This window comes from Trachypithecus francoisi, unplaced genomic scaffold (assembly GCF_009764315.1).
Source record: "Trachypithecus francoisi isolate TF-2019V2 unplaced genomic scaffold, Tfra_2.0 Lachesis_group4, whole genome shotgun sequence".
NCBI lineage: Eukaryota > Metazoa > Chordata > Mammalia > Primates > Cercopithecidae > Trachypithecus > Trachypithecus francoisi.
Genome location: NW_022681469.1, coordinates 9093715 through 9114847, shown reverse-complemented (window position 1 = coordinate 9114847; position 21133 = coordinate 9093715). Strand labels below are relative to the sequence as shown.

Here is a 21133-nt window from a genome sequence, read left to right as displayed (position 1 = left end):
TCTTCTAGTCACGTTCCAGGGAACAGCAAGAGCTTGTGGGCCCAGATGAGGCTTTAGTGGTTGGAAAAGGAGCCAGTTCCTGGTTTTAATCCCTTCATGGACCTCAGACTATCACAAAGCTGCCAAACAAATGACACAGGCAATCACATGCAAATTAGGACAGAAATGAAACATCAAAAACATTAAAGGAAAAGAGAGCTACAGGCTGCTAACATGAGTAGCTGCTCAGACTCAGCACTGTTTTTGGTTCTGGCCAAAGCCAAGACAAAGGAGCAGAGGCAAAGAAGGAAATATATTGCACTCTACAGCTGTCATTTTATACAGAGGATTTTTTTTTTTTCCCCAGAACAAAATTCAAAGAAGTCCATCTTTTTTGAGCTATGGAACTTTCATGGTGCTTTTTTTTTTTTTTTTTTTTGAGATGGAGTCTCCCTCTGTCTCCCAGGCTGGAGTGCAGTGGCGCGATCTCGGCTCACTGCAAGCTCCGCCTCCCGGGTTCACGCCATTCTCCTGCCTCAGCTTCCAGAGTAGCCGGGACTACAGGCGCCCGCCACCACACCCAGCTAAATTTTTTGTATTTTTAGTAGAGACGGGGTTTCACTATGTTAGCCAGGATGGTCTTGATCTCCTGACCTCGTGATCCGCCTGCCTGGGCCTCCCAAAGTTCTGGGATTACAGGTGTTAGCCACCGCACCCGGCCCTCATAGTGATTTTTTGAAGGCCTCAATTGACATCCTCTTAACTCTATCTCCTGGATGCCAAGTGCACCCTTATCCTAGGCCAGTGTTCTCAACAATGCACACACTCTGGATGAGAAAAATAACCATTGTTTACAATCTAGCTAAAATCTCACCTCCTCTAGGGAGTCTTCCTGGATTTCTCCACCCTCTGAATTCTCATAATGGGCATTTGGCTTCCTTGATCACAGGGCTCTTAGAACTATGCTGGCCAGCATTATGATTTTACCAGAATATATCATTCCTCAACTACTTTAGAAACCCCTCGAAGGCTAAGATGGTATTTTATACCTAATAATTTGGTGTCACCCCACACCCACCTCCAACTTGCATGAATGTTGAAAGGATGGATAGTGAGGTTTCAACTAGGGAACAGAGAAGGGCGGATGTGACTGGTTCTTGCTTTTGGAAAACCGCCAGGAGCACACATCGCTGACGGGGTCAGTGCGAGGACAGGCACATTTCCCTTCCGCATCACGTGGGGACTGCACCTCCCCATGTCATGAAGCCAGGGAATGTGTGGCCGGCTGCTTAGGGTAGCACTTGTTGCTAGAGATACCGCCTAGAGGCCACTGATCTGTAAAAGGGATCTCTACAGAAGATGGGGATGTTTGATTGCCACAGAAGGGATATATGAGATCGAAACGCCCAAGGAGGAAAGCAGGCTCTGAAGTCTCTTCCAGCCCTGATGGAACAAACTACCGAGCCTTATTATGCTAGGTGTTTTCCACATGCCTATTCATTTAAACCTCCAGGAACCTTGTAAGAACGGCCATCCCATTTTATATTTAAACAAACTGTAGCTACTGACGCAAGGAGTCAGGGATCTAATCCCAAAGCCTCTGCCGGGTTCGCTACAGATGATTGTCCGCGAGGATGCCAGCCCTCCGCCTCCCGCCGGGTATCTGAACGCCGGCCCGGCCGGTCCAACCTCATTCCGCTTCCCGCCACCGAGACGCGAAGCCCCCGAGTTCCCCCAAACGTCTCTGAGCCGCTGGCGCTTTTCTGGCTCCGCCGCCTCCGACCCCAGGCCTCGGTTCCCGCCCGCCGCTCCGCTTGTCCTGGGAGTGAGGAGAACGCGTGCCGAGGACCCGGCCAGAGGGACAGCGGGGACCGCCCTCCCGCTGCGTCTCTGAGGGCGAGGCCATTCTTCCCGCGTCCGACCCCCGCGGGGCCGTCAGGTCCGGGGCGGCCCAGGCTGCGGGTCCGCAGGGCGCTTCGGGCCGAGTCGGCGGGGCGCGTACGGGCAGAGAACACCCCGAAAGACCGCTGGGGTGGGATCCCAAGCTCTAGGGTCCTTTGGAAATAAGAATGCGGCATGACGTTGGCTGTACTAGCTCGGGGCGGACGCGGACCCTATAACCCCATCGCGGAACTCGGACGGCCGCACCCCCTCAACCTCGGCGTTTCTCTCGGTCCGCGGCTCCGCTCAGCCAATCAGCGAGTGGGCTCCTAGGCAGGTCCTAGTGACGGCGCAGCGGGCTGGGTCAGGAGGTGCGCGTGCGCAGATCGGCCCGGCTGATCGCTTCGGGCGCGCTACTTCTGTTGCGCATGCTCAGCGCGCTGCCCGGCCGGGGACCCGCGCATCTGCAGCGCCCGCTGCTCGGCCCTGCATCCCGCCTGGGCATCCTGCGCCCGGCCATGACAGCGCACTCATTCGCCCTCCCGGTCATCATCTTCACCACGTTCTGGGGCCTCATCGGCATCGCCGGGCCCTGGTTCGTGCCGAAGGGACCCAACCGCGGGTAAGGAAGGCGCGCAGGCCCTGCAGACCTCTCCACCCCGGCCTCCTGGCCAGGCTCTCCCCTCCGCCCCGGGGCGGCGGCTTCCTGCCCGGCAGCGAGCGTCCGCAGGAGGGACGCCAGGCACCCGGACGCCACCTCTGAGGTCTCTCTGCACCTGGGTCTCTGACAGCCGGGAACAGGCAGGAGGTGGGGCAAGAGGGCATATACAGAAGGTAAAGAGAAGAGTGACACTGGAGATGGCTGTCACCCCTCCTGCAGCCAGTAAAGGGCACAGGTGGGCACTGACGCGCTTTCTCCACTGCTTGCTAGCTGTGTGACCTGGAGCCAATATCAAGTCTCAGTTTCTTCATGGGTAAAATGGAGATAATGTCGACTCCTGCCTTAAAAGGCTGCTGTGAGGATGACCTGCGGTAACGCATTTAAAACCCCTCCAATGCATGGCACTTTGTAGGTATGGGATAAGTTTCGCTGGCGTTATTTTTCGAAGGTCCTGTAGCAGATTGCTGCGCCATTCACCAGTTTCTGCTTCATATTATCCTCAGTTACAAAGCACCCTTCCCTTGACTGCATGTTCCCCGAGGCTGGAGTTTGTCCAATTCACCATTGTCTACCCAGTGCCCAGCCAGGACTGGCACAACCTGCTTAGTAATGTTGAAAAAGGGATCCAGTGCTCCTGTCTCCAGCACCAGCTTGCAGTGCTTTACATCAAAGATCAAGGGCCTGGTTTGGATTAGAGTTAGCTTTGCCCAAAGGCCCTTTGGACTTGTGAGTGCTGCCTTTGTTCTTAAAGACAAGCAAGGCTTGGGATCCCACAGCTTCCCTTTGTAAACCATTTTCATGTCTTGCATCTCCTGCTAATGGTGAGTTCTTGCGTCAGTTTGACTGAAATTTCTCTTGCTGCACTTGAAGCTTCCGTCTCTGGTCTTCTTTGAGTACACACGAAGTGGCTAGTCCCTGTTCTCTTGGTAACAACTCACCAGGCCTCACAAGTGGCTCACAGTCTGCCTGCTTCTTGTCCTGTCTTCTAGCCTATTGTTTTCCTTCCCCTCGCTCCATGAATTTTGAATTCCACAGACCACTCCCTGGTGGGTTTCCACAAATGCAGCTCTGTGCACTGCCTTTCCGCAACACATCTGCATTAAGATGGAGAAATACTGGGTGGTAGAGAAGGGAGATGAAGGGAAGGATTCTTAAGGCAACTTGGATGTGGTCAAGGTTGGCCTCTCTGTGAGGTGACACTTTCAGTTGTTATTTTCTGGCTTGCTATTCTTACCCTGAGTAGAACTCAGCCTCCTGTGTCCAGGAGGCATCGGGAAGGCTAATGGAAAAGAGCTGACACCAGGAGCTCTTCTTGCTCTGGTCCTGGCCAGGCTTTGTGAGGTGCTGGCTGCATCTGTCCTGACCCGTGTCCTCTTCTGCTGCAGAGTGATCATCACCATGCTGGTCGCCACCGCCGTCTGCTGTTACCTCTTGTAAGTACTACTCTCCCCAGCTCAAAATCAGCCAGTTCCTTTGTCCTCCCTCCTTTCTTCTTCACCCTAGCCTGCTCTTCCTTCTGTCCTGGTAGTAAATGCCTTTTGAAAGGCTGAACCTATAAAACAACAGGAGTGGAGGTGGTGTGGAATGGGAAAGAGAGCAGTGGGCCAGAACTCATGAACCCTGGGCTCTGGATCTGGCTCTGCCCCAGTGTTCTGGTCCCGTGGGCTGTAGTTTTCTCACCTGGGCAAGGAAGGAGTCAGGCCACGTCAGTGCTGTCTGTGCCTGACGGGGTCACTTGGAGTGATTGTTCAAACACAGTTTTCAGGCTGTACCCTAGACCCATGAAATTACAACTCTCGAGATCTGCACTTGGGAATTCCTGTTGTTCATGAATGCCTCCAGGTGACTGGAATGCAGCCATCTTAGAACCACTAGGTGAGAGGCCAGGCACGGTGGCTCACACCTGTAATCCCAGCACTTTGGGAGGCTGAGGAGGGTGGATCACAAGGTCAGGAGTTCGAGATCAGCCTGGCCAACATAGTGCAACCCCATCTCTACTAAAAATACAAAAATTAACCGGGTCTGGTGGCGCGTGCCTGTGGTCCCAGCTATTCAGTAGGCTCAGGCAGGAGAATCACTTGAACCTGGGAGATGGAGGTTGTGGTGAGCCAAGATCATACCACTGCACTCCAGCCTGGGCAACAGAGTGAGACTCCGACTCTAAAAAAAGAGCCATTAGGTGAGAGGAAGTCTTCAAACTTGGGATAGGTACCCTGGGGATACAGAAGAACATTCCAAGGGACTCGAGTACCCGGACAGTGTGAGGGAATCAGTTTCCAGATCCTCAGTGTCCATTGTTTGGTCTCTTGCCAAAACTGCCATTCACAATAGCCAATCCCTCTTTATTAAATTTTTTTAAAAAGGAAAAAGAAAAAGACCCTGCCCCCCGCATCCATCCCAATCCTGCTGTTACATTGCTCTGTATTTAGATGATCCTGGCTGCCAACCAAGAGATAAGTTCAAGTTCTAGTTTGCAGGGAGGCCTGTCTCATGGTTAATCGAGCTGCATTAAGGCTGTTGGGCTTCCCATCGTCCTATGTCTTGTACATTATTTTTATGGGTTAAGCTTGGCATAGTTGGGTGTTCTTAACTCAGAACAATCGAAACAGGCCAGGTAAAGTGATGAGATGCTGATTCTTTAAGAGGTAACAGATTCTTTTGAAAGCAACTGGAATATTTTCCAGGGTTGCCAAATTTTTCAAATACATAAGACAAAACTCACTTTCAAAAAATTTACTTGATTGATTTCTGATCTGATGTATGTTATAGTTAAAACTGTTTTATCTGATTAGATCATGGATTCTTTATTCCCATTAATCAATTCTCTTATTTTACCTTATGTTTGATTGATTGATTGATTGAAATGGGGTCTTGTCAAGACCCCTGGTCTTGAGACCAGGCCAGTATGGTCTCCAACTCCTGGGCTCAAATGATCCTTCTGCCTCAGCCTCCCCAAGGAGCTGGGATGACAGGTGCATACCACTGCACCTGGCTATTAACTAATTAGTTAATTGACATGGTCTTACTCTGTTGCCTAGGCTAGAGTGCAGTGGTGGGATCATAGCTCACTGCAGCCTCAACCTTCTGGGCTCAAGCCATCCTCCCACCTCAGCCTAGCTTTGACCACAGGCGTGTGCCACCACGCCTCGCTGATTTTCAAATTTTCTGTAGGGACAGGGTCTTGCCATGTGGCTAAGGCTGTGCTTGAACTCCTTGGCTTAAGTGATCCTTCCACCTCAGCCTCCTGAGTAGCTAGGATTATAGGCACACGCCACTGCACCCAGAAATGTATAAGCCCTCCTACTGACAAAAACTAAACTTGTTAGAAATAATGATGACTCTTAACACATGGTTTAACTTAAACACACTTTTTTTTTTTTTTTTCAAAATTCTTCCTAGACAGAGCATCTCTAAGGCCCTTTCTCTAATGCTATTTCTAGGTCCTTCAGGGCTTGACAAAAGATCCTCACCTGCCCATGGCAGGGCCTCAGAGGAGCTTGGGTTTGGTAGCTGGGCGGAGGCGGGGGAGATGGGGTCTACACAAGATGTGGGGTAATCCCAAATACTGACTGAATCAACATACGGGAAACAGAAAACACATTCTAAGAAAATGTTACACCTAGAAATTATATTTACAAAACATAAACTCAGAGAGAATGCTGATGTAAAGGAGGTAACAATTTCTGATAGCTTCCTGGGCGTTAGGTCCGCCTACCTACTGTGAGGGATTCAGAGAGGAACCATATCGATCCTTCCTGCAGAAACAGACAAAGCAGTGTGGATGCGGTCATGGGGGGCAGAGCATGGGGACCTACTAACTACTGTGGCAATGAAGGTGGGAGCTTTGTCACGAATGACAGGCCAGACAGCCACCCAGACGTCCAACAGTGATGACAGGTGGGACCAGGTCCCTGAGGGTTTTCTGGCCTGAACAGAGGTGGCCTGGCAGCAGCCTAGGCAGGAGGCCCCAGACCCGTCAGCTCCTCACGTCTTGGGGTAGTTCCTTGTCTCTCCTAAGAGGAGATGATTCTGATGTGCTGCCCGCCAGGCCCACCCTGTTTGCTCCCTGGTGCATGGAGCCTGGGGAGCCTGGACAGAAATGTCTGAGGGCACAGCTGGGAGTCGCTCCCAAAGCACCCCTGAGGCTGCCTCCCCTCTTCCCTAATCCCAGGTTCAGCCCCAACTCGGGGATCCTTCAGATCTACCGAACATGAAATGAAACCAAAACCAAACCCACAAGTGCCATACCAACCCCATGCACCTGCGGGAGTGTGGGTGGCTCCCTGGGCCTTCTTCACCCTGGGCACACAGGCCCTGCCATCTGCTGGGTTGGCCGCATCCAAAAGAATGTGACTGAGGCCTCCCCTGTGGGTGTGGGAGGACCCTCCTGTGCCAGGCTCACCACGCTTTGCTCTCCCTGGCAGCTGGCTCATCGCCATCCTGGCACAGCTAAACCCCCTGTTCGGGCCCCAGCTGAAGAATGAGACCATCTGGTACGTGCGCTTCCTGTGGGAGTGACCTGCCTGCCTGACCCAGGTACTGTGTGGACGAGGGGTGGGGCAGGTACCATGTGGGCGAGGGGTGTGGGTGAGAGTGACCTGCTGCCCCGACCCAGGTACCGTGTGGGCAAGCAGTGTGGGTGGGGAAGAGGGGAAAGAAAAGGCTGTGGTTAGACTTCTTGTTGGGATTCAGGCATCTGTTTATTTCGTGAAAAAAAAAGGCGGGGAAAGGACTGAGCATCGACTCCCTTCCTGCGTGGCACTGTGTTGGCCGCCAGGGATGAAATGGGAACCATGCTCCCAGCACCACTCCCCATCCCAGCACCACTCCCCACCCCCCCATCCTCACAGCACTTCACCCCAAGGCAAGACCCTAACCTGGACGGAGGGAGGGAGAGGGTAAGCTGAGGACCCTCTGGGCAAGGGTGAGGGGGCTTTCCAGGGAAGGTCGGGGGGAGCGGAGTCTCCACTGCAAGGCTGGGACCCTTCCATGGGATGTGCTTTTCAGGTGCCCAGCTCTCAGAATGACTGTGGCTCCACTGTCCCTGACAACCCCTTCGTCCGGACCGTCCCCCACACAGCTGTGTCTGGTCTCCAGCTCCCTCCTGCTGGCACCCAGAGACCCGGACCTGCAGGGCCTGCCTGGTTTCTGGAAGTCTTCCCAGCCAGCCTGGGCCCTGGGGAGCCCTGGGCACAGCAGTGGCTGAGGGGATGTCCTGCTCCAATACCCGCACTGCTCTGGAGTTTGCCCTCTTTCCCAAGGAGATGCTGCTGGGCAGCTGGTATGGGTGAGGTCCTTCCCTTTACGGGTGGGGCAGATGCCAGGACTCAGCCCATCCTGAGGAGGACACGTGTCCGCGTGGAGGGTGCTCCGGCCCAGGCCTGGGAGTCGGTGCCCAGTCAGCAGCTCTGCCACCATCCTGCTGGGAACTGGTGGGCTTCTATTGGGTTATAGGCAAGGCCTTTTCTCTGGCATGGAATTGTTAATTTTCTGACACATCTAGATGTGAAACTTCTGAAAATGTTGAAGTAGAGAAACATTCACACACAAAAAGCAACATAGTCGTGTGGGTCCAGATGGCCTCAGTCCTAGATATTGGCATTCTTTGCTGTGTCTCCTCAGAATATCCTGTTCCCCCTCCTCCCACCTGGACCTCCCCTCGGCAGATGTCTTCCCTCCCCGACCCCAGCCTGTCAGTGCAGGTTTGACACGCTGCACTGCACTGAGCACAGTGCAGGTTTGGGCCCTGACTTGGGCCTCAGGCTGCAGTGGGGGTGGATTTCAGAGCCTCTCATGGCAGCATCTAAGTGACCAGAGCTGGGATGAGAGAGGGGAAGGGGCAGTGTGAGTGGCACTATGGGGCGGGCCAGCCCTGCCCTCTGCCCCCGGGCCCTGGGCTGTGTGCTAGGGATGGTGAAGAATGGGGGCGTGCCGGCCTGGCAGGAGTGGGAAGCAACACACAGGGGTCCCGGGCCTCTCCAGCCTCGCCCTCATGCTTACCCAAGCTCCCGGTGTAGTTAGTGGTTAGCACAGAGCTCACCCGCCTTGCCTGGCTCCTAGCTGAGGGCCTGTCCTCACTGGTGCTCCAGGGGAAGAAACGCCAGCCTTGCTTCTGTATGGACTGCTGATCTGGACTGCTGTCCTGTTCAGTGAGCATTGTCTTTGGAGCAGCAGGAGAATAGGATGCCTCTCCCTCACATGCCAGTTCCCAGCTGGCCAGCTGCTCAGGGCTCAGGCTGGGGCCTCCCATTGACATCCTCCCCCAACACTCCCCTCCGGACCTCCGTTGCCCCTCCTGTTGGGTGAGGGTGTTGAGTGTGACTTGTGCTGAAAACCTGGTTCATATCTAATAAATAATGGTGATGAAAAGATTACTGTTTGGTGACAAAGCCCTGGCCTCTGCCTATGTGCAGGTCCCCTGCCCCGCCCACCTGATTCTTGTTTCTCCGATGGGTGGGTCTGGGGAGGGAAGCAGGGAAGGATTCCGGGAGCTGCAGTTATGAACACAGACACCCAGGACTACTTTCCTGAGATCTGGAGGAAAATCCCGCCTGCTGCTGACTGCCCAGATTCCGCGGAGAACCAGGCCTGGCAGGAAGACCAAGGACTTGTTCAAGTGCAGCTTTGAGCACCACTCGTCTGGGCCCCCGAGGACAGAGTGCAGGACTCCTGGGGCTGTGCAGTGAAGCAGGTCCCCAGCGGCTCCCAGGCCTGCCTCATGAAATAGCCTAGGGCTGGGATCTGCCAGTGCGGCTTCCTGCAGGGCCAGTGGGGAAGCAGGCAGCAGGAGCCCAGCCCTCCAGCCCAGCCTGTAGCTCAGGACGGAGCTGAAAGAACTTCCCTGGAGGGACAGGAGGGTGGGGCGGGACTGGAAGGCACACAATGGAGGCACCAGAGCACTGAGGGTGGAAAGCCAGCTGAGGCGCTTGGATGGTTCCCAAGGGCCATGGGGGCCGTGAAAGGGATTTAAAGCAGGGCCGTGACATGGCCACCTGGATTTCTAGTGTTACCTCGACAAGCTGCACAGTGGATGGCAGGCTGGTCTGACATCTTTATTAGGGCCCCTGGTGGAAGGGGTGAGGACAGAGAAGCAAGGGGGGAGCTGCATGGCTGTGACCCCTAGAGATGGAGGCTGCCCATGGTGGGGAGTGCAGCAGGGGCAGGTCTGAGAGTGGCTGTGGGAGCTGGGGTGGTTTGTTTTTTGTTCTCTGCTGAGTCGTGTGTGTCCAGGGCACCCCGTGGAAGTGTTGGTAGTGGTTGGATGGGTGGGGTGGATGGTCAGGAGGAAGATGAGGCTGCAGGATGCAGAGTTGGAGCCATCGGCATAAATAACCGGTGATCCCTGAGGGCTGCAGTTTGCTCAGGGGGTTCAGAGTGAGAAAGACCCAGAAGAGAACCCCGGGGAGTGTGAGGTCGCGGGGTGGGTGGGTGGGGGTGGGCCGGTGGAGGATGCTGGGAGGTTGCAGGCAGCCAGAAGACAACCAGGTGAGTGTCACTCAGGAGGATGAGAGGTTCAGCAGGAGAGAGTGGTTGAGGTAACACAGACCCCCATTGTCCTCTTCCTCCAAGAAGTCAAGGTCAGCTGGCATCTTTGGTGATGGGCAGTAAAGTCAGACTGCAGTGGGCTGGGAGTGAGTGGGCAGGTGGGGGGTGAAAAACACAGTGACCTCAGGATGGGGACCCTGTGGACCCAGTTAAGCTGGACCTAGAAAGATGAAACTAAACAGGCAGGGACCTTCTGGGCCCATTTTCCCAGGTCGCTGTGGGTCAGCCCTGGGCCTGGGGGAACCACTCAGCCAGTTCCTGCAACTGAATCTCTGAAGCCACACCCAGCCCGCCACAGGCCCACCATGGGGACTTCAGGTTCAGGATGCTGAAGATCCGTGTTGGCCCAGGATTGGGGTGGGGGGCATGTATCCCAAATGACTGCTTCCCCAGCTTGTTTTCTGCTTTCTGGGTTCTTGCCTTCCATGATGTTGGATTGGTGGCATCTTTAGACACTCTCCCGGGATGTGTGTGGCTGTAGGTGGATTCTCACTGAGCACCCTGGGCGGTATCATCTGGGCCTGGGAGGTGGAGTCCTGGAGAGCTGCTCCCTGCTCTCTGGGCAGCCTCTGGACTGCTGAGGGCCGGCAGCTCCTTCCCAGGCAGGGTGGCCCTTCTCACGTCTTCGATCCTTCCTTCCTGTGCAGCCATTCCAGGAGAGAGGAGAGGGACCCAGAGCTCATGTCCACTCCACTCCCTGGTGCGATCTAGGTGAGGACCGTGTTCCTCCCAGAGGCTTTCCCTCCACGCCCAAGGCGGGAACTTGCAGGGTAAGTGGGTCTGTCAAAGATAAACTAAGCTGGACCTTAGTTAAAGCTACGAAAACAGATCTTATTCATTAACCATTGACAGGGGAGAAGCTGAGCTCCATTCGGATCTGTGCAGGGGGACTGGACAGTTTAATGGGAGAACGTAGGAGTCGGGAAAGGGCACTCCGGGGCTCAGGAACCATGAGAGTGAAGAATTACAAAGGGTTGTTTGTGTTACTGTGGCCGGGCCAGCTGTGTGTGCCAGCTGGCAGTGATGGAAGTTAGCTTCTGTCCTCCCCCAGAGCCTGGGAGACAGGCCCCCATCCCTCCTGATGATGCCATTTCGAAGGACTGGCTCTCAGGCTTTTGAGAAAGACACTCCTGGACAGACATGCGTGTACATCTCAAAGGGACAAGGGAAGGAGGTACGACTCTAAACGTTTTTAATGTAAATGCTCTAAGAAAGTTGGGTGGGGGGGTGGTCAGAGGCCGTTGTCAGGTGTTGGTAGGAACAAGCACTCAACGATTTTCACGGCCTTGAGCTTTTCAGACAGGAACTCAAAGGGTGGCCAGGTGGTCCCAGGGATGCCGCTTTGGGCTCCCAGAAGCCATGCTAGGGTTGGTCCAGTCTCTTGGTGCAGGGGTTTGGACACAGTCACTATGTACCCAACTTCTGTTAGAGTTCTCAGTTTCAAACCCCACCCACCTGCCACCACACCATCCCCAATGTGGGAGGCACATCAGTAAATATCAGCCTCTGACACAGATGCTCATGAACCTACACGATGCAAAAGAGCTCTAAAAATGGGCCGTGGCTGACAGCAGGGCAGCCCTGAACCATACCAAGTGGCAGAGCAGGAAGTGGCCTTGGACGAGGCCAGGCTGAGAGGGAGAACAAAGCCACTGAGAAAAAAAAGTAAAGGTAACCAAGAAAAGTTAAGCTGCACACAAAGAGTATGGCCAACAGAGGGCAGCACCTGCGTGCAGGATGAAGTCTCCAGGGAGCCCTTGTCCAATCCCTGCATCGCTGGGGGTGGATGGTGCCAAGGTCAGAGATGGTGGCCCTAGAGCCATAGGCTTGAGCAGGGAGCCACAGTAATTCTCCAGACAGTACCACAGCCTGGAGGAAACACCCTTCAGGAATGTTTCATAGTGGCAGTGGCTGACGAGCATTGAGCCATTACAAGGCGCCAGGCACTGCTTCAGAAACCAAAGGACCATGCTGAAGACCCCTGCTGTTCTCCACTCTGATCCCAGGCTTCCCGAATCGTCTTCTGGTTCCATCTTCCCGAACTGTTTCCTACCTCAACATCCCTGAGAGCTCTAGCACATTCCATTCTGTAACAGGGATGCCACAGATTCTTGGTGGAGGGAAGGAGGTGCTGCTCCTGCTGGCCATAGGGTGCACGCTCCCTGCAGAAGCCCCCAAAGAGCAGCCCTCGGTTAATTTTGGCTACTTTGAACAGAAATAGGCTAGTTGATAATTCTGGAAAAGTGAGGAGCTGGAGGTGAAGTGAGAGGCGTGGCTAATCTTATCTGTGTGCTGGAAGTGACCTTCTGCTGATAAAGCTTTGGGCTTCCGGGAATGAAATCAGCTGGCAGCCACCACAGTTTTGCTTGTCTTGTAACACCGGAAGATGAGGGCAGATGATCAGAGTCCTGTGTGGATTTAGGCCACATACTGGGTTAGCAAATCTAAATACGAATCTCTCATTGGGGAAATATTGGTCAAAAGGTAGAGAATTTCAGTTAGACAAGAGGAATAAGTCCAAGAGACCTAGTGTGCAGCCCATGGTGACAAGGTGCTCAACAGTGTGTTGTATGCTTGGAAATCGGTAAGAGTAGATTTCACAAAATGAAAAGTGAGGTACGCATTTGTTATTAGCTCAATTTAGCCATTTCACAATGTATACACATTTCCAAACATGGTATACACTTACATGTGCGCAATTTTTGTCAACTTAAAAATAATTGAAAAAAAAAAAAAAGAATCACTCAAGCCAAACAAAACAGCCCATGGAATTCTGGGATGGAAGCCATGTCTATTACAACAGAACCTCCAAGGATGAAGGAGGCTGGGGCTTTAGGCAGCTCTCCAGGTGCCTCTGCCACATGCAGACCCGCACGGGGCCAGAGTTCGGGAATCCTGTGCCAGGTGCAGCCTGCAGTGCTACTTGTCAATGTGGAGTGTGGTCTACCTGTAATAGAATAACCTGGAATGCTTGAAAGTACGGGTTCCTGGGTCCCACACTGCACCCTACAGGTTTAGAGTCTCACATAGGGGATTCTAGACTTCACATTTTAAACCAGCTCCCAAGGGTTTCGGTGCTAATCGAAGCCCTGGAAGACAGGATGTCCAAGCCCTGGCACTGTTGACAATTTGGGCTAGATAATTCTTTGGGTGTTTTTGTGGGGGATGGGGAGCAACAGACGGCACTGTTCTGTGCATCCTACGATGCTTAGCAACACCCCTTCCCTTTACCCACCAGATGCTAGCAGGGCCCCTCTCCCTGCTCCTGGCCATGACAACTATAAATGTCTGCAGCCATTTTGAAATGTTCCCTAGGGAAGCACCCCTACCATTGAAACCACTGCTCTAGAACCTCAACCCTCAAGGGATTTCCAAACTTAGTTATCACCCCAGACCCTCGGGGAAGGAGGCTGGGGGACCCTGAGGGGAGCCGGATGCCTTCAGCTGGCTTCCCCAGCAGGACTGGAGCTTCTGACCAGAGGACCCCACCCCAGCGACAAGGAAGCCCCCAAGCTGCCAGGGACTACCAGGTATCAGAGCAGGCACTGACCCCAGCACGAGCTGGTCCCTCTGTGAGCTGGTGCTTCCCAGGAGGCTGGGGGCAGGGAGCTCCGGCACGGCCCCGAGCCTAGTGGAACTTGGTGTTCTCCCTGCGGGCGGCTCCCTGAGCAGGGTGGGTGGACATGGTTAGGACGGATATTCTCAGACCCCTACAGGACCCCCACCTTGGCTCTCTAACTAAGGGTCATGATAACAGCAAGGGTCTTCCTCCCTCCTGAAATGTCAGCATTTCGTCCTCTGACAAAGACCTGGGACACACTGGGGTGGTGACTTCATGTTCCCATTCTGTGTCCCATACAGCAGGAGCCCCAGGCTCTGAATTCCTGCAGATTCTGCAGCTTCAATCAGCTGCGATGCCAGGTGCAAAGGCCTTGCCCTTGGCCGGCAGCAATTGATTCAGCAAACATATTTCTCTTTTTTTCTCTACCCAGCCTCCCAGAAACAGTTTAACTTCACTTAGCAGCTCAGCTCAGCTTGGAGGTTGAGAGTGCGGAGCCTACACCTGGATCAAATTCCAGCTCTACTGATGATTAGTTGAGTGAAAGTGACTTAATCTTTCTGAGCTTTGTTTTTATTGATGAATCAGGATAATATTAGTAGCACCTGCCTCATAGGAGTTGTGAATATGAACTGAGATAATGGACTAAAGTGCTTATCTGGTCAATAAATGCTATTAATTTCATTATATTTACATATTAACTATTTAATTCCATGCCACATTTTATTCTGCCAGGATCTCGGCTTCCTTCCCCTTTTCTGTTCCCGTCATGGTCACCACACTGATGCACTTTGGGGAAGAGAAGGTGGCAAGTACCCTGTGTGCTTTTGTATGTGAGGCAGGACTTGACAAATAAGTACCATGAAAAATACCTGGGGCCTGCTTAGGTATCTGTATTTTTGTGTTTCCTGTCAAATGTCTTTAATGTATAAATGTAGCATCTTCTCAGTAAAAACACAAATGCTTTTGGAGGACGGGGGAGGAAGCGGATACTGGAATTGGCATGCTGTTTCTAAAGCCCTCTGGGAAAAACAAACATGTAAGAAATAACCAAGATATTCCTGGAAAAGCAGAGCATTGAGAGGGACACTGGCACTCCCAGCTACTAAAAAGTCTAAGATAAAGATACCATCTGCAAGGCTACAGAAATGCAAGCAGTGGGGCTGGCACGTGAACATACAGATGACTCAAGGGGAGAAAATAAGAGTCCAGAAATAAATTTACAATCAGGAATTAAGAATATGATAAACAGCCAGACACAGTATCTCACACCTGTAATCCCAGCACTTTGGGAGGCCAAGGCGGGTGGATCCCTTGAGCCCAGGAGTTCGAGACCAGGCTGGGCGTCATAGTGAAACCCTGTCTCCACTCAAAATACAAAAATTAGCTGGGTGTGTGTAGAGGCGTGAGCCTGTAGTCCCAGCTACTCAGGAAGGCGAAGTAGGGGAAATAATTGAGCCCAGGAGGTTGAGGCTACAGTGAGCAGAGATTGTGCTCCTGCATTCTGGCCTGGGCGACAGAGCGAGACTGACTGCAAAAAAAAAAATGAATATGATAAACATAGCAAACCAAATACACAAGGAAGAGATGAGTAGGGCAATTAACAGTGTCCAGAGTCCCAGCAGCAAAACAAATACAAAATGGAAGGAAACTATAAATGTTCTAGAAAAAAATATTGGAGAATTTTTAAAATTATCATGTAATAGGGAAGGTCTATCTCAGGGGAAGAAAGAAAGAAATCCAGAGGCTATGAAGATAAAACTTTATACATTTAACTAAGTTAAAATTTAAATTTTCTTCAAGGCAAAAACCACACAAGTAGATAAATGAGCAAATGACACAAAAGAATTCACAGAAGAAGACATATAAAAAACTTTTGAGCATGAAGAGATGTTAAACATAATTTAGTCAAGGAAAGCAAATTAAAACAGCAACGTAACCTCCTTATTACCTGATTAACCTTCTTATTACAGAGAGTGAGACTGTGATAACAGACTGTAGGTCTGTGCTGGCCACTGCAGTGCATCTCCCCATGCTCTTGATGCTCCCATACACGCCAGGCGCCTTCCAGCTGCCAGCACTGGCTTCCTTCCTGGGCAGCAGGCTGGACGTACCATCAGGAGTTGGCATATAAACGGGCTCCCAGAGCTGCCTGTAGTGTCGCTGGCTTGCACATGTTCTGGATGGCCTACTGGGCCCAGAGAAGGTGAAATGTGAGGAGCACAGTAATCACAAAATGACCTGAGCCAAGTCGAGCCAATCCTAGGCTAGACTGGCCAAACTCCATGATATGGTTTGGCTGCGGCCCCACCCAAATCTCAACTTGAATTGTATCTCCCAGAATTCCCCTGTGTTGTGGGAGGGACCAAGGGGAGGTAACTGAATCATGGGGACCAGTCTTTCCCATGCCATTCGCGTGATAGTGAATGAGTCTCAAGAGATCTGATGGGTTTATCAGGGGTTTCTGCTTTTGCTTCTTCATTTTTCTCTTGCCGCTGCCATGTAAGAAGTGCCTTTTGCCTCCTGCCGTGATTCTGAGGCCTCCTTAACCTTGTGGAACTGTAAGTCCAGTTAAATCTCTTTTTTCCCTCAGTTTTAGGTGTGTCTTTATCACCACTGTGAAAACAGACTACTACAGCCCAGCTGAAGCAGAGACACACTAGCCAAAATTAAATAACTGTTGTTATAAGTCAGTTTTGGGGTGTTTTGTTATGCAGCATTATTGCAACACACCTGACTGATACAGTGCTGTTACATGTAGATCTAGTTCATTAGTGATATATACTTTCTTTTTCTACTCCCCTATTAATGACCCCTGTGTTACTTCCAGATTAACAAATAGTAAGCATCTTTTATATGTCTTTGTGCACATTTGCTGGAATTTCTCTAGGATGTATATTTCGGAGTCAAAGAGCTTTTAACATTACAAGAGATTGCCAAATTTCTCTCCAAAATGATTGTTTCAGTTTACACTCAACCAACCTTGTGTGAGTTTCTGGACTTCATTTGCTATTCATCTTCTTAAATGTTTTCAGTAGATGATGTGTGTGAAATGGTAGTTTATTTTATTTTATTTATTTATTTTGAGCCAGAGTCTTGCTCTGTCGCCAGGCTGGAGTGTAGTGGCACAATCTCAGCTCACTGCAACCTCCGCCTCCTGGGTTCAAGCAATTCTTCTGCCTCAGCCTCCTGAGTAGATGGGACTACAGGTGTGTGCCACCATGCCCAGCTAATTTTTTTTTTGTATTTTTAGTAGAGATGGGGTTTCACCATGTTGGTCAGGATGGTCTCTATCTCCTAACCTCGTGATCCGCCCACCTTGGCCTCCCAAAGTGTTGGGATTACAGGTATGAGCCACAGCGCCAGGCTGGTAGTTTAACTTGCATTTCCCTAATGGCTGCTAAGCTTGACACCACCTGTTTATTGGACATTTCGGTTTCCACTTCTCTAATTTGCCTACTGAAATCATTAGCTTGCTTTTCTATTACTTTTTTTTTGGTCTTTCCCTATTGATTTATAGAAGTTCTTTATATATTTTTGGCTACAAGTTTCCCTACTCCTAGTGAATCTAGTGCCAGGAAAAGGGAAGGAAGGAGAAGGTGGGGAGAGAGGGCAAGATCAGACAGCCTCATTTCTCTTTCTGCTCTTCAAAACCATTGTTTAAAAAAAATGAAAAGCAAACCACAAACTGGAAGAAACTATTTGTAATGCATATATCTTTCAAAAGACTTGTATCTTGAATATATGAGGAACTCATACTTCAACAATATGACAAACCCAAGTTTTAAAAGTGGGCAAATCTGAACCCTTACTTCAAAAGAAGAGCTGCAACCTTACCTTAGATCATGCACAGAAATAAAGTTCAGGAAGGTCAGAGACCTAACCCCAAAGAGCAATATGTCAAAGTGTTTAAAGTAAATCATAAGAGAATGACTTCCTGACATCAGGAAAGGGAATAATTTTCTAAATAAGGCAGGGAAAAGATTGCTGTGGTACATATTTATGAAAGATTGCCATCCAGATTATATAAACAACACTGACAATCTGAAAAGTACAATTGAAAAATTGGCATGTATATTCCCAGCAACTCACAAGGAGGGAAACTTGAGTGGCCAATCAGTAGGTGAAAAATATACTTAGCCCCATTAGTAATTAGGGAAATGCACATTAAAGTCACAATGAGACATCATTTCACACTCATCAGACGGGCAAGTTATGTCTGCTAGCACAAAAGGCTGGGGAGGATGGGGGAAATGTAAGTAGGGGTGCAAATGGAATCAACCAGTTTGGAAAAACAATTTAGCAATACCTCACCAAGATGAACACCTCAGACCCAAAGACAAGCAGCTTCACTTCTAGGTGTCTATCCCAGAAAATTTCTTGTACATATGTGTGATGAGACATAGACAATGATATTTGTGTAGCAAAAAAAAAAAAAAAAAAGAAAAAGAAAAAGAAAAGAAAACAATTGAATGGCTCCTTCATAGGGAGATGGATAACAAACTGGTTTATTCATACAAGGGAGTATTATACTATAAGATGGTTAAAATGATGAACTGGAACTACATATGGCAACATAGGAAAAACTAAAAGTATAATGCTTAGCTTTTTTAAAAAGCAGTTATAAAATGATATATAGATTATTTCATATATGTGTATTTCTAACCCTTATTACTGTCACTGCAGAGTCAAACTCTGTAAAACATTTGAAAAGATTCAGTCTGAGTCAAGTATGAGTGACCATGGCCCATGACACAGTCATCAGGAGACCCTAAGATCATGTGGGTGAGGCACAGCCTAGTTTTATACATTTTAGGGAGACATGAAATATCAATCAAATACATGTAAGATGTACATTGATTTGGTTCATGTCAGGCCTCTGAGCTGAAGCTTACCCATTGTAACTTCTGTGACCTGCACATATACATCCAGATGGCCTGCAGGAGCCAAGAAGTCCGGGGCAGCCAAAAAACCACAAAAGAAGTAAAATAGCCAGTTCCTGCCTTAACTGATTAACCAACATTACAACATTCCACCACCGTGACTTGTCCCTGCCCTACCTTACCTTAACTGATCAACCGACCTTGTGAAATTCTTCTGGACAATAAGTCTTATAATCTCCCCACCATGTACCTTGCAACCCCCTCCTCTGCTAACAATAAATAACCACCTTTTACTGTAATTTTCCATTACCTATCTAACTCCTATAAAGCAACCCCTTTCCCATCTTGCTTCGCTGACTCCTTTTTCAGACGCAGTCTGCCTGCACCCAGGTGATCAAAAAGCTTTATTGCTCCCACAAAGCCTGTTAGGTGGTCTCTTCACACGGAGGCACTTGACATTTGGTGCCGTGACTCAGATCGGGGGACCTCCCTCTGGAGATCAATCCCCCGTCCTCCCACTTTTTGCTCCATGAGAAAATCCACTTACAACCTTGGGTCCTCAGACCGGCCCAGACAAAACACCTCACCAATTTTAAATCGGGTAAGCGGCCTTTTTTTATTCTCTTCTCCAACCTCTCTCGCTATCCCTCAACCTCTTTCTCCTTTCAATTTCCACGTCACCCTTCAATCTCTCCCTTCCCTTCATTTCCTTTCCCTTTCTGGTAGAGACAGAGAAGACACGTTGTATCTGTGGACCCCAAACTCCAGTGCCCGTCACGGACTCAGGAAGACAGTCTTCCCTTGGTGTCTAATCATTGCGGATTATTCACCCGCATTCCAGAGGTGTTTAATCACTGTGGGGACACATGCCTTGATCCTCCATCTTGGTGGCAAGTACCACCTCCCCTGGGTGGCAAGTACCATCCCCCCTTTCTCTGTGTCTCTACCCCCTCTTTCCTCTAAACTTACCTTTTTACTATGGACAACCTTCCAGCCTCCATTCCTCCTTCTTTCCTCTTAGCCTCTGTTCTTAAAAACTTAAAACCTCTTAAACTCTCACCTGACCTAAAACCTAAGAGTCTTATTTTCTTCTGCAACTCTGCTTGGCTCCAATACAAACTCGACAATGGTTCCAATGGCCAGAAAATGGCACTTTCGATTTCTCCATCCTACAAGACCTGGATAAATTTTGTCGAAAAATGGGCAAATGGTCTGAGGTGCCTTACGTCCAGGCATTTTTTACACTTCGTTCCCTCCCTAGCCTCTGCTCCCAATGCAACTCATCCCAAATCTTTCTGCTTTCTCTCCTGTCCGTTTCTTCAGTCTCTATCGCAATCTCAGAGTCCTCTGAATCCTCCTTTTCTGCAGACCCCTCTGACCTTTCTCCCCTCCCCAGGCCACTCCTCGACAGGCTGAATCAAGTCCCAATTCTTCCTCAGCCTCTGCTCCCGAACCTTATAATTCTTCTATCACCTCCCCTCCTCACACTCAGTCTGGCTTACAGTTTCATTCCATGACTAGCTCTCTCCCACCTGCCCAACAGTTTCCTCTTAGAGAGGTGGCTGGAGCTGAGGGCATAGTAAGGGTTCGTGTACCTTTTTCTCTATCAGACCCTTCCCACATCAGTCAGCATCTGGGCTCTTTCTCATCAGACCCCACTAAATATATACAGGAATTCCCATATTTGAATCAGTCCTGCAATTTAACCTGGAGTGACTTAAATGTCATCCTGATCTCTCCCCTCTCCCCAGATGAGCGGGAAAGAGTTTATGCCCTAGCCCAATCTCATGCTGACACCTGCCGGCATCATGTGCCAGATATCCAAGAAGGCATCAGGGCAGTTCCCCGAGATGATCTCTGATGAGAATACCAGACAGGCTCCCCAGGTATAGCTAGGCAGGATTACATGGTCTCTTGCCTAGATGAAGGGCTAAAAAAGGCAGCAAACAAAGCTGTTAGTGATGGCAAGGTTAAAGAAGCCACCCAAGGTAAAGACAAAAACCCAGCCCAGTTATTGGCCCGCTTGGCGGCTACCCTTAGATGCTTTACAACCCTAGACCCTGAAGGGCCAGAAGGCCATCTTATTCTCAATATGCATTTTATCACCCAGTCAGCTCCTGACATTAGAGAAAGGCTTCAAAAATTGGAATCTGGCTCTCAAACCCCACAACAGGAATTAATCAACTTTGTCTTCAAGGTGTTCAACAATAAAGAGGTAGCCAAGCAGCAATGTATTTCAGAGCTGCAACTGCTTGCTCTGCTGTAAGAGAAACCCCAGCCATGCCTTCAGCACATAAAAACTTCAGAACAACCAAACCACAGCCTCCAGCTACTCCTTTAGGCCTTCCTCATGGACCTTGCTTCAAGTGTCGCAAAACTGGCCACTGGGCCAAGAAATGCCTGCAGCCCAGAATTCCTCCGAAGCTGTGTCCCACCTGTGTGGGATCCCACTGGAAATCGGACTGTCCAACTTATATCACAGCCACTTCTAGGGCTGTGGATCAAAGCTCTCTGGATCAAAGCTCTCTGGCTGACTCCTTCCCAGGTCTCGGCTTAGCGGCTGAAGACTGATGCTGCCCAATCGCCTCAGAAAGCCCCCTGGACCATCACAGATGCTGAGCTTCA

The 21133-nt window shown here is 50.4% G+C and overlaps 1 protein-coding gene, 1 long non-coding RNA gene and 1 pseudogene across 3 annotated transcripts in view; 2 read left to right on the top strand and 1 right to left on the bottom strand.

Moving 5' to 3' along the window:
• Window positions 1-1278: 1278 nt before the first annotated feature.
• Window positions 1279-8892, top strand: ATP6V0E2 (ATPase H+ transporting V0 subunit e2). The gene is made up of 4 exons (XM_033194380.1): window positions 1279-2482; window positions 3907-3954; window positions 6946-7057; window positions 7529-8892. Exons 1-3 carry the CDS (start codon window positions 2289-2291, stop codon window positions 7037-7039), a joined length of 336 nt encoding a protein of 111 aa, XP_033050271.1. The 5' UTR covers window positions 1279-2288; the 3' UTR covers window positions 7040-7057; window positions 7529-8892.
• LOC117073388 lies at window positions 7511-8890 on the top strand (annotated as a pseudogene). The gene has a single exon (XR_004433218.1). The product of XR_004433218.1 is annotated as an uncharacterized LOC117073388 (transcript).
• A 6481-nt stretch (window positions 8893-15373) lies between the features above and the next one.
• Window positions 15374-21133, bottom strand: part of LOC117073470 — an 18246-nt gene continuing 12486 nt past the window's right edge. Inside the window, exon 3 of the long non-coding RNA XR_004433242.1 lies at window positions 15374-15816. This is a non-coding gene — a long non-coding RNA (uncharacterized LOC117073470). The remainder of the gene's footprint in view (window positions 15817-21133) is intronic.

What these genes read in the sequence shown, in the direction of transcription:
- ATP6V0E2 (XM_033194380.1), top strand. Translation starts at nt 2,289, where the DNA reads ATGCTCAGCGCGCTGCCCGGCCGGGGACCCGCGCATCTGCAGCGCCCG. An exon ending in CCGAAGGGACCCAACCGCGG is followed by an intron (nt 2,483 to 3,906) that starts GTAAGGAAGGCG and finishes CTTCTGCTGCAG; the next exon opens with AGTGATCATCACCATGCTGG. An exon ending in GCCGTCTGCTGTTACCTCTT is followed by an intron (nt 3,955 to 6,945) that starts GTAAGTACTACT and finishes TCTCCCTGGCAG; the next exon opens with CTGGCTCATCGCCATCCTGG.